This window comes from Notothenia rossii, assembly GCF_949606895.1.
Source record: "Notothenia rossii genome assembly, chromosome: 9".
In the NCBI taxonomy this organism is placed as follows: domain Eukaryota; kingdom Metazoa; phylum Chordata; class Actinopteri; order Perciformes; family Nototheniidae; genus Notothenia; species Notothenia rossii.
In genome coordinates this window covers 66,530,556-66,549,653 of record NC_136907.1, presented here as the reverse complement: position 1 = coordinate 66,549,653, position 19,098 = coordinate 66,530,556, and the positions used below count along the sequence as shown (strand labels likewise).

Here is a 19,098-nt window from a genome sequence, read left to right as displayed (position 1 = left end):
GCGAGCAGTCGGGCAGAGGGACGGAGTAAACCCTCTGCACCACCACCTCCACGTCCTGCCCCACAGAGCCAGCCTGGCCCAGACCCTCGATCGCTTCCAGGAGAGAGAGGCAGTGTCTGGATGAAACTCCTGGAGCTCCGACACTATACAGAGCATCCGAGGCAGCAGCCTGAAGGCGGGCAGAGAGGAGAAAGAGACTTAGTGTTATGATGGATTAGAAATAAAGTTGCAACGTTTATTTAACTGCTCAACTAGTTGATTAGCACCTCATTTCAAATCAAATCAAATCAAGTTTTATTTATATAGCACATTTATAAACGATTTTTGGTCGAGCCAAAGTGCTGTACATATAATAAAAATAGACTACAGTAGAGACACTTTCACCCTCTGTCTGAAACCAGAGCCCAGTCTGCTTTGATTGGTTAGCTGGCCGGCTATGTTGTGATTGGTCAACTGCTTAGAGAGGTCCCGCCCCTTACCCTATACAACGTGTTGGAGCACTAGCAAATAGAAGTGTGACTGTTACATAGTGATGTCACTATGTCACGGAAGAAAACAAAGGACTACAATGGAGGCGTTTCAGTTAGGGTGGGGTGGGGGGGAACTCCCTCTGGAGGGAGCTTTGGGATTTTAGGCTTTGCAGACCTTTTACATACACAATAACCTTCTTATTAAGTTAAATAACTTTCCTTGGGTTTTGGGGAATGTGTTGGATAAAATGGATTACAAGATGTCAAATTGGATTTGTAAATAAGTGATGAGCATTATTGATGCCCAAACAATTAATGTTTTTGTATGAATCATTAGTTGCGGGCCGTTTCTGTGGGTTTGTGTATCCAGCATATTCAAACATAAGTAATTTCACCTACAGTTTATAAAATGATAAAGTACTTCCATATAGTTGTAAGTTCTTTACACTAATCATGGTACTGTAGCAATGTTTACTTTAACATGTCCTTTTCGTTACACTGCACAATAAATCAGCTTTAAAAAATAAGGCGTGGCCAAATGTGTCTTGTTTTCAGTTACTTCAAGTTACTGCCAAGTTACATCAACCCTCAATCGCTGCCAACACTCATTTCTATTTGTTTAAAGCAAATTAAGAGACAGATTTAAGTAATTAAACATAGACGTCACCAACATGTAAACTTATGATGTCTCTGCTGGACAGACTGAAGGCACCTGTTACTGACTAATGTGGGATAAGTGTTCCACAGAGGCTATTAATTACCAGCTGAGACGGCGTGTGGCTTTTCACCTTGTTTGTGTGTGTGTGTGTATGGGTCATCATGGCCTAATGTGGTTTTCAAACACCCACGGTAGCGGGAACTACTACAGAAGCAGTTATCAGTGCTTTGCCAGGTGTTTACTCTTCTGTCTGTGACAGAGTTTGTCCTCAGAGTTATAACAGTGAGAGACGCATCACTCACACAACTCGACAGGTGAGTAGTTGAGGCCAAGTTCAGGGAGAGGTGAGTTCCGTTTTAGCATTGCGATTCCTTTTATCCAATTGAAAAATGTAAGTCAAAACAATGAACCATATATTCATGAAGAATATTCACGTTACATTTATGAAGAATATTGACACCATTTTCCTGATGAGAGATCATTTGAATGTGTTTTGTGCATATAAAACTCAACCTGTGTTCAGTTAGAGGCATTGCGAGGGTTTTATGAAGTTATGCATATTGTCTTATAACCTAACTTCCAAAATACAGTAAATGTTGAATTAGGAATCCAATTGTAATGATGTGAAGCCTACGCACTTGTTTGGTGTTGATCTCCTCTGCAGTCCTGCATTCCTCCGGTAGTCTGAATGTCTTACACAGAGAGTACGGGTTGCACCTCTCTGCTGACAGCAGGCTTTGGGGAAGGGACATGTTGGCTGGTTTGGTTGCAGAGGACACTTTCTGGCTGAAGTGTGTGTTCAGAATAATATCACAGCTGGAGCCCTGTATAGAAAGACTTTGCCTGCAAGGGAGATACAGATCATTCGTTTTAGATCTAGGGTAAAGAATGGTGATAGTTGAATTATGCACCTTAACATTACGTTTTTGTATTGATATTCCAGACTTAACTTCACAGAAATTGAATAAATAAAGGTGTTGGACAATGATAAACAGTTTGTATTGTTACTCTTTTGATAAGAAAGATTCAGATTGTACAGTACACTAAGTGTAGATGATTGCATAAATGTGGTGGGGCTGAGAGCTCGAGAGGATTTGAATGTCAAACTCAGATAAGGTACCATCCACCTCCGCTCTTCACTTGGTACCACCCAGCACAGAGTACAAGTTCAAAAAGGGGCCAGTGAAAATACACAACGGATGCATTTGTCTTCTTTAACTGAGGTAAAAGATACATTTTCCATGCAAGTGGGTCTCTTAGAAAGGCAACACCTTGCAACACTGCACAGCTTGATTAAAGCACTTTCAAATGTGACATCATGTGTGGAAAAATACTCCAACAGCCGCCACAATCAACCAGGCTAAGAGTTTACTGGTGAAAAACAAAATCCAGAAGGCTGCGTACGTGTGACCTGAAATGCTTTCGTGTTTAATTGTACTTCTTCTTAACCGTTCACTCATCTGTGTGTGCCAAAAAATGAGATGCTGTAAGATAAAGTCTAAGAACTGAGAAAAACATTTACGGTCAATGGTGTTAACCCATCAAGGTGAACGACACGCAGCTAAGTTGAGTGGTTTCGAGCCTGAGAACAAACAAGTTGAATAACGGCCAGATAATTGTACGGCATGTTGTTTGCTGTAAGTTTTACGTTTCAACTTGATTCTCTCCACATGGGAAATGGATAGTGTGATGACGGCTTATCAATGACTCAGCCAAGATCATGGCTTGACTGTAACTGACAAACGTGTCACAGCTCGTCTAGTTGAACCAGAAGTTAAACATACAGATTAAGCGGGAAAAACGATTCCTATATAACATACACTGTCAGCTGAGAGTTTGAGTTAGAGCTAAAAGGAAATGTAGACTAATGTGACCTAGTGAAGGTTATAATGTTATGTTTGTACTTAAATGTTTTTTATTTGCATTAGAGTGAGAGGAGTTTCTAATATTTAGTTAGTGTAAATACATACAGTGTACTTTTACAAATCAAAACATTATCCATGTCATTTATCTACAGAAATGAATCTAGATGTACAGCTCATAGTAGGATTCAATTAACAAATAAATAAAGATTTAAAAGGATATTATAATCTTTACAAAGGTTATGTTTGTGTAGGCTTATATCCTTGATCTGCACATACGTGTTCATGGCAGGTACAATCTGCCCATCCAGTTACTGCTGTACCAATTATCTTCTTTCACACATTCAACGCTGCTATGCAGGTTTTTGAATGAAGCTTTTGAGTGTCTGCTGTTTTATTGGTGTCATTAACTCAAAACAAATAGGTTTTTATTTATTTTTGGTTTAATAAATGTAATGTAACAAGTGCGTAACTCCCTCTGTGCAAGGAGCAGGAGTCAAACTGTTTTTTACCATTACATTGCATTTAGCTGACGCTTTTATCCAAAGCGACTAACAATAAGTGCATTCGACCAAGAAGATACGAACTAGAAGAAAACAGAATCATAGAAGTACATCAGGTTTCATAGAGCCAAACATTTTAAGTGCTACTCAACTGGCTTTAGATAAGCCAGTCCTTAGTTAATATATAAGTGCTTTGTTAGTCATTTTATTGCTCGAAGTGGAGTCGAAAGAGATGAGTTTTCAGTCAGCGCCGGAAGATGTGTGGCTATCTGCTGTTCTGATGTCAATGGGGAGCTCATTCCACATTAACATTAACATAGTGAAAACGATTTTTGAGCGATTAAACACCAACAAATATGAGTTTTTAAGCAGAATATTTTGTTAGATTAAAAACATGTTGTGAACTTCAGAAATGATTACATGGTTTTACAATACATTTTTGCTTTCCGACTTTCCAACTCTGTGGAGTGACTGGACATTTTGGAATCATGTGAGCCGGAAACAATCCAAAAATAATTCCACCGCTGGAATTTAACTCTACATTAGTATAATAATAACAATATTAGCCAAGCCTTTCTTTTGAACTTTAAACAAATACCGGCTTAAAACAGAATGAATAGACAAGCAAACAATAGAAGCAGCTGTGCAGAATTCCTGATAGAAAATGTGGATGTCACTGTTATGAATGAAGCTTTAGCCGGAACATACTATGAGCTTTACCATGATGGTGCAGAAACGTGAAGGACTTCTTCGTTAGTCACTACAAAATTATTCTCTTGTATTCTGATAATCAATAACTCAAGTAATTTCTCAAGTGAACAAACCTAACAATTGGTTATACTTTGAAAAATGCTAAAAATCGTTTCTATAGATTATATTATACATTGTGTTTCAGTCAGTCTAAGCATGCAACATTACTTTCGAATTGTTGGGACAAAATAATAACTTGAAAATGTAATACAGAACATAAATTGTCAATGTGTACAGTGCTAGCTTCAGTGTGTTGATTTGATTATCCTTAAATTCTTTATTTTATACAAGTTTATTCTACAACAACAGATGAAGCCAGAGATCTAGGTGTAGTCATGGACACTGACCTGAGCTTCAACAGTCACATTAAAACAGTTACTAAATCAGCCTACTATCACCTAAAGAACATATCTAGGATTAAAAGACTAATGTCACAGCAGGATTTGGAAAAGCTTGTCCATGCTTTTATCTTCAGTAGACTGGACTACTGCAATGGTGTCTTCACAGGTCTCACTAAAAAATATATTAGAAAGCTGCAGCTGATTCAGAACGCCGCTGCTCGAGTCCTCACTAACACTAAGAAAGTGGATCACATCACTCCTGTTCTGAAGTCTTTACACTGGCTTCCTGTGTGTCAAAGAATAGATTTCAAAATACTGCTGCTGGTTTATAAAGCACTGAATGGTTTAGGACCAAAATGCATTTCTGACCTCCTGCTAAATGACGAACCATCCAGATCTCTCAGGTCTTCAGGGACTGGTCAGCTTTCTGTCCCCAGAGTCAGAACTAAACATGGTAAAGCAGCGTTCAGTTATTATGCTCCAAATATCTGGAACAAACTCCCAGAAACCTGCAGGTCCGCTGCAACTCTTACTACTTTTAAATCCAGGCTGAAGACTTTTCTTTTTGTCGCTGCTTTTAATTAATATATTAATATCTTAAACTGCACTGTAACTTTTATTATCTTTGCTTTTAAATGGACTGTTTCTAGACATCATTTTATAATATGTTTCTTAATGTCTTTCATTTTTGTAAAGCACTTGGAATTGCCTTGTGTCGAAAGGTGCTATATAAATAAACGTGCCTTGCCTATGTTATTTGTACTGTTAAGTCAGTTAATACTTTAATACATTAATTTCTCCCTTGTGCATCGGTTCGCTCTTCGTATGACCGGCTGTTTTTGTATCTTAAGTTGTCTGTATTTTTATTGCATCTATTTGATTTATTTTAATGGACATGACCCCAAAAGTACTAGAAGCAGGAACATGGGCCTCTGATGGGGATCCGAGTATAAACAATAACCTAGCAGGCTATAAATCTATTATAATTTCAACCACCTAGAAAAATAAATGTCTATAACTCTCTATCATCTCTATAATGACTAATATAACCTCTTTATCATTATTCAACTATATGTTAACCTTTCTTTAACTATCCTATCTTGAAGATTTACCCTCTCATAACTCTTTTCTTATTGCATTTTTTACTACTTCGTGACTCTGAATAAGCACTTCTGAAATACTTTTGCTACAACGTTTATCAGTGCATCATCTGAGCAGTCATCGGCCATACAGTACTGTTAGTAGAGCGGAACATCCTGTTCATGGGAGCAGGTACAACTCCCCCGCAGGAAGTGTGACCCCATTGTGAACAGGTGAGCTGTCATCATCACACAGGTAGCCGGGGAAAGGAGTGGCTGCTGGCGTCACAGCTCGTAAGTGAATAATCCGTGCAGGTATTTCCGCTCAGGCCTCGGCCCACTCACAACAAGGCGTGGGAGGGGGGGCCGGATCCAACCTACTCACTGCAGGAATGGTGGAGGAGGAGGAGGTTAACCCTTGGTGAGCGTCACACAGGAAGCTGATAAGAGGAATTTTACCAGACACACCGATGCTCTGAATTCCGGGTTTTTCCACTTCAGCCTGACAAAGCTGGATAAATGATTAAATATATTCAGAGAACATTAAAGCGTCATCAGCTTTTTATTAGTTGTTACTGTATTGTAATGATTCAGAGACTTTTTTTATTGAGTGATAGCATTGATTGATTGAATATAGGGACACTCTTATATCTTACCATTGGTGGAAAGTACCTTCATTCATTTACCTAAGTACTGTTCAATGTTAAATCATTGATTTACTCCATAACCATCCATTGACAGCTTTACTGGCTTTGCAGGTTTGGTATATTAATAGAAAATATAAATCAACAAATACATTTTGGTGTAACACTAAAGGTTAAGCTATCCAGTAGTTTATCAAGTAATTATAAATAGTGTTACCTTTATCAGAGGCAATATTTACACATCAATGTATCACTGATTGAAATCCAGCAATACAAAATATATGACTTTGAAATTTGCCATTCTGCTGAATTAGTACTTGCACTTTTGGTACCTTAAGTATGTTTTGATACTATAACTTATGTACTTTTATTTGAAAACAATTACTTCACATCATTTGAATACTTCCTCCACCACTAGCTGTAACTGCTGAATGTAAATGTAAATGTACTCAAACTAAGGGGCTTTAAGGACGCTTGTTCCGATGAGAAATGATTCTTTGAAAGAGTAAATGGGAGTGTTGGTGGGGGCTTTACTCTCTCTATGTTTTCAGGAAAGGAACTCAACAGGAAAGGAGAAGTGTTTAAATGCAGAGATTCTTTCAAAACCACCATGTGTTTTCCATCTCAGTTCTTTGGCTCCTTTCACTCTTTGCTCCCAAATGCTCCAGAAAATGATCCCACTGTGTTTTTCCCCCGGCTTGCTGGAAATGACCTAACTACTGCCAGGAAGAGGAATGTGAAGCATTCCCTGGAGCTGTTTGTGACGTCAGAGCATCGAGGAGGCCCCTACGCTTCCGCCAGCCTGGATATTCCAGAGTACACTCAACCTAAACTCCCAACAGCTGGAGTCAACTGCCGCTTCGCTCCAACTCCAAAACAATCCTGAGAAATACACACACCACACACAGGCACATACACACACCCCTCCTCCTCGCCTCTCCGCCCATGCACTCACATCTGGGACTTTGCTGCTTACTATAATGAGCTGAGAACAGTACATTTTTATACTCAAAACCCCAAAGAATTGTGATTTTTACAGATTTCTGTTCCACCTTTTTTATCAGTGTTCAAAGTATGGATATTTAAGTGTTATATTCCGACAGTCAGTATGCCTCCTCAGCATGATTTTTACAAGATCATGTTACTCTTTGGCCTGTGAATAATGAGTCAGTCAAAGGTTGTGTAACTTTGTATTTTCCTGTAGTTTCTGACTGCCTGATTATGACGTTAAACATCAAAAACAGCTCAAGAAAACTCACATACCAGTATTACATTCATTTTTCACAGAATTGTATCCGCGTCATAGAGTTGTAATGTTAGACGTATCTATTCTTATTATAGCTAAAACCACTAAGAAATGCCTCAATTGACAAAATGTTTAAATGGCAGATATTCCGTAACTGATTAGGTCATTGGTTCCAGCATCTCAATTGTTAAACTCAAAATATTGTTAACTTAATACATTTTGGGATTTAATACTGGCAAAACATAATAAAAGCTATTTTACAATGTTACCTTAGGTTTTAGGATATTGGCATTTTCTCCTAATTTGACATTTTCTAGCCCTAACGATAAATCAAGAATAAGATCTAGAGATGATTTTATTATGATAATAATTGTCAATGCAGTCCTATTTCTTATAACGGCTTGCGGTTCTTCCTAAATTGCAAAAAGAACACTTTAAGTTGGCAAATTATTATTTTAACTTTATCCCAACGTCGAAAGTCTTCCGCATCTGGTGCTTAAAGGTGGGGTAGGTCATTTTGGAGAAACCGGCTCGAGTGCGCTAGAATTTGAAAATACACAAGCGAAAAAAATCTGCCACTTCCTTACAGAGCCCCTCCTCCAACACACACGAACGCGCACATGACCAATGAGGGCACGAGATAAGTTTGTGCACAGATGGAAGGCTGACAGGCAGGTAGGCCATCCAGTTACTTTAGCCGAGCCGGCTAAGATGATTGGTCGTGCTTTTTACAGTACCACGGCTTCCACAGATGACTTTTTTTAATGGATTTTTTTGTCAAAGCACTTCAGATATTCATTGCTATCGAGATGTTAAGAGCATTCCATGGAATATAACAAAAAGTGTATCTCGAGCCGGTTTCTCAAACTTACCTACCCCACCTTTAACAAAGCTGTCACTTTCAGACTCTACTCGATATAATAAGTATCCAAATCAAACTGCAGCAAAATGTGGTTTTAATTTAAAGACCCCTTCAAGACACATTTCAAGACATGTGAAAAGAATCTGCTTTGAATAGCAAGTTACTTCAAAATTACATATACTCTTTTACCATCATGGAAAATCTATAATCTATGCATGAATGCAAATAAAGTTCATTTGAAAGGGTTTAGGGATAATGAGAACAACATGTCTCCTACTTTTCTGAAAGTCTATTCCCAGTGTCGATCCACTGGAGGTTTCTTATTGGACACAGTATTGGCTCCAAAATGATGATATTAAATCCTGCTTGTGTGTACATGTGTTCAACTCAGATTTAAGGTGAACAGAGCGAAACAGGCTCTGCACATACTGATAGAATTCTGCACAGTGAGGCTCAAACATCCCAGTGAAGTAACAATAAGAACAAAAACATGTTAGTGTGTAGGGGGGCTTAAAGGGGTGACATGTATTACATCCTCTCACCATGGCGGGTATATGTGGACGATGTCTCTGGGAACAAGCATCAGCTGGGCTGCAGTTTCTCTGTTGAACAACACCAGCAAACCAGCTCTTCCTTCAGGGGGGGCGTCGCTGTGCTGGTGGCCCTCTGCGGGGGGGTGCTGGTCCTCACAGTGCACCAGTTGCATGCTGCACTCCTCCTGAACCTCCAGCACCTCCAGCACCAGCACGCCAGCCCTGTCCACTGGAGAGCAGAGCAACAACAACACAGATGTTGAGTGTGTGTTTGTGTGTAAAGAGTGCACTCATACTCTCCCGGACTCTTGCTCTCTGAGGGGCTTATTATGCGTTATAAGAGTAATTCACTTTTAGCGTCAGAACATTTTGCACTGTATAACTTCGAAAGCTGTTACTGACTCAGAGTTGAATATGAAACGCACCAAATCCCAATGGATGAGAGTGCAAATGTTTGGAATTTTACCACAACGCTGACTTTGCTTTTGGCTCAAGCAGAGATAACAAGGAGGAGAAAATAAAATAAGAAAGACAATGCCCTGAAGCAGTAAAACAAACTACGCATGCAAATTCTGTGGGAAGACTTGATTGCATGGATTTGTTAAAATTGCAGCACAAGAGCTCTCAGTCAATGCAGCTCTGTGAACGCCAGCAATCCCCAAAAATAGCCAGGGGGGGAATTTTAATGGAGTAAATCATATCAAAAAGGGAGATTAAGAACAATAAAGTTGAAACAAGCATTTGCCTAAACACGAAACTGAACAGTTTATTTGGTGCGCGTAGGTCCCAGATGATTAACTCATGGGAAGAACCAGGGGCAGAACGCCACATCTGAAATCGTCCTCTTGGCCTATAATGAACTGATAAATGATAGGCGGGGCAAATACATCAGGAAATAATTCACAGTCTGTGTTTGAGTGCACTTACATTTCACACCAAAAGGACAGCATCAAATATAAACAGGTGTCTTGTAACAGCATGATCTAGCAGGCAACAACGCTATTATAGCTAAGAATGAACCAGGGAGTGGAACAAATACAATGAACTCTCCTGAAACGCTTTAATTATGCACTCTGCAGGGTGTCTGACTTAAATGCTTTAAAAAAAACAGAACTGTTTTCATTGCAAAAAGCACTATTTATTGGAGCTTAAAAAATGAGATCAAGTCAATAAAGCTCCAACTCCGTTCAACTCTTTACACATTACCCTAATCAAAACATCGAATGACCGCAAACCCAGATCAGGTGGGTGTTTTTTTTCTTTTTCCACAATCAACTGCCAACCTTTAAGCCACTGCTGGTGTCAATTCTGAGGGAGATACATAACAACGACAAAAAGCAAGTGGTTTGGTATACCACGAAAAGGAAAAAAAGAACTAGGCAAGCAGCTTCCTGTCGCCTACATATCGAATTCAGAGTTCACAGCCACAGTGATCGACCTACAGCCAGCACATCCTCAGCGTGGCCTTTCTCCATAGAGAAGGAAATCACGGGCTTCATCCCACTCACAAATCAAAGCTCATTGTTAAAATAGTGATTCAGGTCAGAGAAGACAGTGTGTTTGTGTGGATCACCTGTTGCTGTGGCCTCAGAGATGGACTGGTGCTTCCAGAAGCTAACAGCTGACCTCTGTCTGCACTGGAGTCGGTTCAGCCTCTCAGCGAGGCCTCCACTAGGCACCGAACACACACAGAGGTACAGTAGATGACGTTACTTGATCAAATCACGCAGCACATGGGAAATTGTTTCTTTCAAAGAACAAGATTTTCTGATCTCAGACTACAGATAGCCATCTGTCACATTAGGTGGGCTTGGAAATGGCAATGACATTTAGCACCCACATCATGACACCAGGTGTCCCTTTCATCGTCAGCTCTGCCGTGGAAACATTGTCGCCTGGCAGCAAGTATTATGCCTTCTTCTCGGTTTGCTCTTATTTTAAGGCAACAAACTGTGGCACTTTATAATAATATGTGGTATGGGTGCATGCTAACGCCATAGCTTATCATTTCCATTAAGTATGATATCTATAATGAAGGTCCTTAACTCCAGAATGCCTATTTGTGTATCAACTACTCACCGTGTTTCCTTGAGTTTGTAAAGAAAACCTTGTTTTTCTCACGTCTTTGTGTTTAAAGACGATTCCCGAAACGTATGCTCGCTATGCCCCTAACAAGCATTTTTGCTCAAACCTCTGTATTTCAAACACTTACACAAATGTTATTCACACAGAGGAGCCGCATGCTTGTGCAAGCACGAGATTGTTTATTACAAACGGTTTGAAATTGTCGGTTTACGGAAATGTGTTTGGGAAGTACTGAGCATAATGATGAATGAATATAATGTGACTTGGATTCAACTGCATGTGTCAGGTTTGTTAACGGATGTTTTGATATAGTTTTGCTGTTGTTGAACAAGGCCCAGTTACTTCAATTTCTTTGGAAATGATTCAGTCCTGACCGTGGAGGCATGGGAGACAAATACCATTTCACTTAAATATTCAAGGGTACATGGGTTGTTTATTTTCTTTATTAAATGTGTATTTTTGCAATCAGTTACAAGGCTTGAAGGCTGCCGTTTCTGTTTTTAGCGCTAGAACAATCCCTGTCCTCATGTTACCCGATGTTCAACACACTGCAGTACGCAAACTATAAATTGGAGGGGAAAGAGAACAATAGAATAGGATCAGGTTTCGGTTATTAGCAGATACTTCTGGTCAAGATTTCAGAACGAGACAAAAAGCTGAACTTGCACGTCCCTAATGTGAAGTTGAGAAAACAAGAACATTATTCAAACCTTTTGAATTTCCTTTTCTTTTTGGCAGAGTCTTCAGGTGTCTTGGACTGCATGTTGGACTGCAGTTTCTGAGGCGTCTGCAGCATTGCCTGAGCTGACCTGACCCAGTCCCTGATGGACTTCCTGCTGCCCTCGCCGCACTGCACAGGAGAGTCCGGTCTGATGGGAGTCACCGCGGCGTCAACATTCTCGCCGTCAGACACATAGCCCGAGATCTCAAGCCCTGCCGTCTAGAGATAAAGACATTTATTAATAATTAACTTGAATAAATCTAAAAAGGTATTTGACCTAGTTTTGGAATATGTCACGTTTGAAGGAATAGAAGTGTTGATTTGCAGATCAAATTACACTATGTATGCCCGTTGGGTGAGGGATCTAATGACACACAATTGGAAGAGCTGAGATACCGTAGCCAGGGTTGTGGTTAAAAATACTACAAGTTTCCTGGATTCTTTTAACAAGTAATAAAGCCAGTCTGACTGCACGAAGCCAACCTTTTTATTTAAATTAATTAGTATTATATATTTTTAAGAATACAATTGTTGGTGCATGTACATGTGCATATTATATGTATTAGAATGATATATTATTAAATTGTAGTATAAATGTATTGCTCTTGATTTAGGTATGCTACTTTAATTGTTTGTATTTACATCTGCTCTGTTCTCTATAATTGCAAAATCAATAAAACTGTTAAAAAAAACAATAAAATAATGCTATGTGTGAGGGGAATATGAAATGGATTTAAAATGGCATCAGCCTTCAGTAAATTAATAATGAGTCATTAAAGATTAATTAACATAAATAAAGTGTATCACACAGTGGGTGGATAAGGTACACTGACAGGCGGATGAATCACAAGATATAATAACAAAACATTCTGTTTCTGCTGTCTCACTGCTCACTACACCTGGAGGAAACCGTTCTCATGGAAAAATACACAAGAAACCTGAGTTCCTGTCATGTGCAGACAAGACCAGCATACCAGGCTCTGTCAGCCAGCGCGCTCTCTTGTTTGAATCAACTTGACCCTGCTAGGCTCCGTGCCAGCAGACGTCACACTCTAACCAGCGAGAGAGAAAGGAACACTATGTTCCTGGCTATGGATCAAAAATGTTTTGCACCCGGCACTGAAAGCATTGTAAGTACACAGCTCTGCTCAGGCTCATCCACTCACATGTTGTCCTGAACAAACAGTAGTAAAAGATGTTTATAGCGCCGCTCTGTTGACACGCCCCTGATGCAGCGAGGACCCTGATGTGGTGGAGGTTGTTGACCCTTTAAGTGCCTGATGTGGACAAGCTCCATCTGGGCAGCTGCCATCCTCTTTGGCCTCGAGATGCAAAGTCGCCCTCACAGCTCCGCCTATCCACTCTCAGCGTTATATTCAGAAATCTGGCAGACATACGTGGAGTGAGTCGGCCGATCGTTTATCTGGAGTAATAAACTTTGATTTGGACTGAGGATATTCTGCACTGGATCCTGTTAGATCCGGATTGATTTCAAAATTGGCTGTGTGTAAAGCACGGTTTCCGGGCAGCAAAGACATTTAAACTGCGTTGTTCTTTGTAATTGTTGTAATTTTATCAGAATCTTCCAAGTTTACTGAATTGTTATATTGAATGCTAATAGCCAAACTAACATGCTTTTTCTCATTACTGAATATGCATTTGAGTAATGAGCAATCAAATTCTCGAATAAGGGTGCCACAAATTGTTAAAATTATTTTTAGAATTACTATTATTTTTATATGCTATAAAAAGTAAAAGAATAAATAAAAATGTGGATCAGCGTTTCCCAAAGTCAAAAATGACGTTCTTAAATTAGAGATGTCCCGATCCGATCACGTGATCGGGGATCGGAGCCGATCACGTGATTTTCAAAAGATCGGAATCGGGAGAAAAAAAAATCGGGGATCGGGATTATTATTATTTATTTTTTTAAATACTTTTTTAAAAATGTTGTATTCAATGTTACAAAACAAAAATGACCATGTTCAAGTCTTAAATTCATCCTGAGGCCTTAGTTTTGGTTTCAAATTACAGAACATCATGTATGTGTTGCTTCTTTGGGGCTTGTTTTCATAGACCTGGTTGCTTATTTCTCTCAAATCTGGCAACAGAGTGGGCAGGGCGCAGTGTCTAATTGTAGCAGTAAGCTAACGAATACTGAAAGCTGTTTTTGTTTTGATCCAATGCTGCACAACTGAACTGATCCAATGCTGCTGTGAAAGAAAGAAGCTATATCCATGTTGGATAGAATATCAAATTTAAATAAGAAAAAATAACCTTAAGGGACAACTTGAATGCTTTTTTTTCTCTTAATGCATTGCATAAAGATCGGATCGGGAAAAATCGGTATCGGCAAATTGTCAAAATCAAATGATCGGAATCGGATCGGGAGCAAAAAAAGGTGATCGGGACATCCCTATCTTAAATGTCTTAATGTGTACACAACTCAAAGATATTCAGAAATAATTCAGATTTAAGAAGCTCACATCAGAGAATCCCCAAAGAGATTCAACCGATAATGAAAATAGCAGGATTCCACATAATTTTTGGACACCTAACTTTGCAACTATACTATGAAAAATGCATACATTTTAGTCAAACCATATTTGAAAAAATGTTGACATTTAATCTTTCTAGGAAGCCTCTGACCACAAGCATGTTAGGTGATTTTTTTGACCCCAGAGAGCTGATATCAGCAAATTAAAATGTGACAAGAGGAAGTAGCTGGGTCTGTGGGCTGGATGTTAATCTGTCGACAGACTTCCTCTCAAAACACACCAAACTGCACAAACTTAGAACTTCAAATCACAAGACACTGGTTCCTAAAATGCATGTTGTGTTAAATCAACCGGCACATTATAGAATGCTGCAGGGATAATATATTTTTGGAGCCCAACTGAGAAGAAGGTAATTTCCTTGACAAAAAGCCGTAATAACAAATGTATGATGGTAAATCGTTTTTTTCCAGTATGATAATCATCACAAAGGAACACTCATTTCATGTCTGAAGCATTATTGACTCACGAGAATTAAAACGCAAACATAAGGCTATGAACTGAACTTGCATTATATCAACATCACCACCACTGAGAAGATGAGTGTTGTGTTCGATGACGTTGAATATCCCGACAACCACCTGATTCTCATTTAGCCACTTGTAAGAAACCACATGTTTAAAGACACTTAAAAGCTTTACAATTCATTTTAGTGGGGTATTTACTGATGTATTTTCTGTGCTACAATAAAACGTGTCTTAACCACAGACATCTTTTAGGCCTCTATCCAAAAACCCATTCAAATGCTAACTCATTTCCGGGTTTTTGGACTCATTCCTGCAGCAGTCAGTTGTACAGTGATGAGCTGATTCCATTGATGACCTCAACCACCAAGAATATTTTAATAAACCGCAATCTACTCAACCGCATCACCCCAGTCATTTGGCCACACGCAGCAGATCAACTACATGTATTTCCAGTTGTTGTAAATGTGCGACACAACAAAGCACTGTGTGTTTTTTTTTTTTAAACGTGAGCGCAACACCTTGACCACTCCTTGTACATTCTGTCAATGTCAGCCCTGCCTTTAACACACACCGGTCCTGAAAGACTTCTGAGAAGGAGCCGTCGATCCAAGTCTGCAGGGAGAAGGGCCCACAAAAGATTGCCTACTATGATAACACCAATGAAACAGCATGGTGTGTGTTCAGCGAAACCAAAGTGTATGAATCATATTTGAAGGTTTTCTATTCAGAGAACTTTAAAAGATGTCCATCGCAGTTTCACAGAGCTCAAGCTGACGTGATTGAATGACTGGTTTTGTCTTTTGCTCCGGTGGGGATTGTCCACAGTATTGAGTATGTATGTCGCTTTGGATAAAAGCGTCTAACAAGTGGAATGTAATGTAATGTCTTGAAAACAGTCTAAACTTGAAAAAATATTCAATTCAATGAAATGCAACCCAATAAAGCAGATTTAAGAAGCTGGAACTATCAAATGTATGTCATTTCTGCTTGGAAAATGGCTTGATAGCTTATAAAAACAATGCATTTTCTGTATGTTGATTATAAAAATTATGTTAGAGCTCTACAGTGTTTGGATGTTCTTAAATAACCCTATAAAATGAATTTATTCCACATTTGAGTTTCAGAGTACGAAAAGCAACTCCTGTCTTTATGAAAGTCGGAAAAGATTATCTCTCAATTGTTTTAATATCTGACTTGTATCTGTGAATAAGTGTCAGCTTATCTCTCCACCCTCAGTCAAACCTTTATTGGCCTCTCAGCTCGTGAACTTTGACACTTTGGAATACAACCTGCACCTAGAGAGAGAGCGCAATGCTGGTTCAAGCCTGCCAGGTCCTTTTCGGAACAGGCTTTCAATACTCAACCTAGGGGTGTAATGGTTATAGTTTAACTCTAAACAATCAAACAAATATAGGTCAAAACTGGAATTGATGACTCAAAATAAAAATGAATAACTTGAGATGTTCTTTTTAGGTTATATTCAAACATGTGCTTCCATGCTATGTTAGCCACAACTAATGGTAAAGCGAATAAGGTTTAGAAAACACAGAATATCGTGTGGTGTCGCGTTGGACTATAGGAAAACTAAAATGTAAGGATAACTGAATGCATTGGTAGTAAACTGAGCACTTTCATTTAGAAACATCCACTGGACTAAAAAATAAATGTGGAGGTTAAGTGGTTCTGTGGCGCCATCTAGTGTTTATGGCACCTTTGAGGAATGTGTTCAATGTGGTATCTGAGGCAATGTGTCAGTATGAATTTAGTTCACTCACATTTGAAGGGTTAAGAGGTAAATCCTCAGGTTTTTCCTCAAAGGACTCTGATTCACAGTCTGAGATTTGTTGCCCGCTGTCCTTCTCAACTTCTTCCTCAGATTCTTCCAGATCAGTGTCTGTGTCGATGACAGGAAGGTCATCTAAAGAAAGAAAAGAATACTATAAATTAAAACAACAGGTTTGATAAACCGATCCTGACTCAATGTTTACTTATCAGACAAGTCTGGGGTTTTCGGTCAAATCTCACTGCCTATCAGTGAATAGAAGTTGTTATCAAGTGAACAAAGGACAAAAGCTGAGTCAACTGCATGATAACTGAGCAAACTCTGGAAAATGCCAGTAACTGGACGATGAGTTGGAGGAATAGTTAGACAATTTGGAATCAGTTATTCCTTTTAATGTTGATCATATCTTTACCATTCTGCAGTAGAGTAGTATAAGCTGAACTCACAAATAGATACAAACAAATATAAGTAATATTTCTCAGTAAAAAATGTTGCTCGTATTTAGTCAACCTTATTCTGTTCAAGTTTTTAAGTTTTAGAGCACTATAATTCTTGGCATTTAATTGTAAGTATAGTGTTTAGTAAAGTTTTTTTTTTTTTAATACATTGCAGCACAGGACACAAAACGACTGCAATTAAAAAGAAAACAGTCAGGAGTATCTTGTCCCCTCTTTTTGGAGTTATAAAGATGGGCCTATAGCAATGCCTATTCGTTCATGGCCACCCAATGCATGTTGATGTAGTTTCAGTTAGGGTTGAATGACATTTGTCTAATCATCGTCTCATCTTAGTCATAGAAAAAAGGTTGCTGACGGACAGTATTAGTCAGAGTTTTTGTTCAGGAAACCAGCACTGCCTATGGTTTACCTGCCATGACTCAGAAAGTCACAACAGACGTGGTGTACCTTTATCAGTGATGAGCATGCGCAGCGCTCTTGTGTAAGACTGGATTGGAGCTGTGGGTCTCGCCGGTCTCTGAGGACGCTGTTGTTGTTGATCCTGCGTCTTGTCATCAGACTGGTCTCCGTCACTGGAGCTCCATGCAATGTGCGCCGGGTCCTCATTACAGGGGTCAGCCCTGGTCTGCACTGGGCAAACACAAGAGAGAGAAAAGATAAGGCGATGTCTGTTTAATGTCAACAAATAAAGCCAGAGACATATCTAAAGAGCTTAATGGCTACATTCCCCACACCAAATAATGCAATACAACAATTGATATTCCTTTGTGGAATAGATAGAAGGAATCAAAGGTATTGTTTGAGATTAAAGTTCATCACTTTCTCAAAAGGCTGTCTTGTAATATTTTTTTTTTTAACAAAACAAAAGGAAAACATCTCAACATTAAATTGTGTCAAGAGGTGGAAGATTAAAGATAGAAGTGAATGTCCCCAGACTGCCTTATCTCGGTTTTCTTAATTTATTCTAGAGCAGAGTTTTGTCAACCAAAATGGTGTCTCACCATAATTTATCAATCTGATTGTTCAGTCCAAACGTACATTGAATATAATGTGATTTTATGATTACTTTGACAGTAAATAACAATAATTTGTATCATGAATGACTATGGCGACGTTTAAAGTGATGATAAAATATCAAGATATTGCAAAGCCCCTTAAGTATTAGAAAATGCACTCAAATCTTAACAACAAATTACCTAAAGCAGAGGACTGAGCCATCTTTTTTATATCAGACAGTTTTCTTCGTGATGAATTGAGGTTCTGCAACAAAAATAAAAGTAATAACACCATCAACAATGTTAAATAAACAGGAGAATAATAGATAAGAATTGGTTATGTGAGTATTATGTGTTTCAGTCATGTCATAGAGCATCTTTTCCACCTTCATGACGGGAGAGTCCAGAAAACTGTCTCCACACTTCTCCCAGCTCTTGGCAGAAGACGCAGGTGAATGGGATCGTGGCTCTTTGTCCAATTTTTGCAAACCTTTTCCGACATCATCAGGAAAGAAGACACGCTTTATATCCTTGTAGTTCCTTTTACGCTAAAAGACGGGGACGGTCAGAAAACGTTCTCATCACTAAATGCAACAACTGGGTCGAAAGCTCTGACTTAGCTTTTATTGACATACATCAAGTTTTCACATTAAATTACAACATTGGTTTGTCGTTGTGATAATGAAGAATATATAAACCACTTGATTCAAGAGTGACAGGTAAACTGCACTCAGCTGGGGGCGGGCAGAGGTAGATAGTTGTCAAAGCTAACTAGCATGTAGCTTCAAGTTAGCATAATCAGGCTAGCAATTTAGCTACCTAGTTAGCAGGTTTCTTACCTTTCTGGAAGACATGACGACAAAATAAAGTAACTTTAAGCAACAGCTGCAGTTTATGCATGTGTCAAAACAACGTAGTCTAATAGCATCTATTTAATTAACCCATCTTTGTGCAATAGCGCTTTACCGGTGTTTGCTAGCTCACTGGTTTGCAAACGTACTAACAGCACTGTGTTGCTCAATCCAGAGAGGGGTGTGTTTGGTTATTCAACAGCATGGTCCGCACGCAGTGTGTGTGTGTGTGTGT

General features: G+C 39.0%; 1 protein-coding gene across 1 annotated transcript in view; it reads right to left on the bottom strand.

Moving 5' to 3' along the window:
* spidr (scaffold protein involved in DNA repair) overlaps positions 1-19,068 on the bottom strand; it is a 35,647-nt gene extending 16,579 nt beyond the window's left edge. Inside the window, exons 1-8 of the mRNA XM_079648094.1 lie at positions 18,852-19,068; positions 18,399-18,560; positions 18,214-18,277; positions 17,465-17,647; positions 16,552-16,694; positions 11,744-11,973; positions 10,522-10,619; positions 8,958-9,177 (exon numbers count right to left, since the gene is read on the bottom strand). Of these exons, the coding sequence (XP_079504220.1) occupies positions 8,958-9,177; positions 10,522-10,619; positions 11,744-11,973; positions 16,552-16,694; positions 17,465-17,647; positions 18,214-18,277; positions 18,399-18,560; positions 18,852-18,866 (1,115 nt within the window). The 5' untranslated portion in view covers positions 18,867-19,068. The remainder of the gene's footprint in view (positions 1-8,957; positions 9,178-10,521; positions 10,620-11,743; positions 11,974-16,551; positions 16,695-17,464; positions 17,648-18,213; positions 18,278-18,398; positions 18,561-18,851) is intronic.
* Positions 19,069-19,098: the final 30 nt, after the last annotated feature.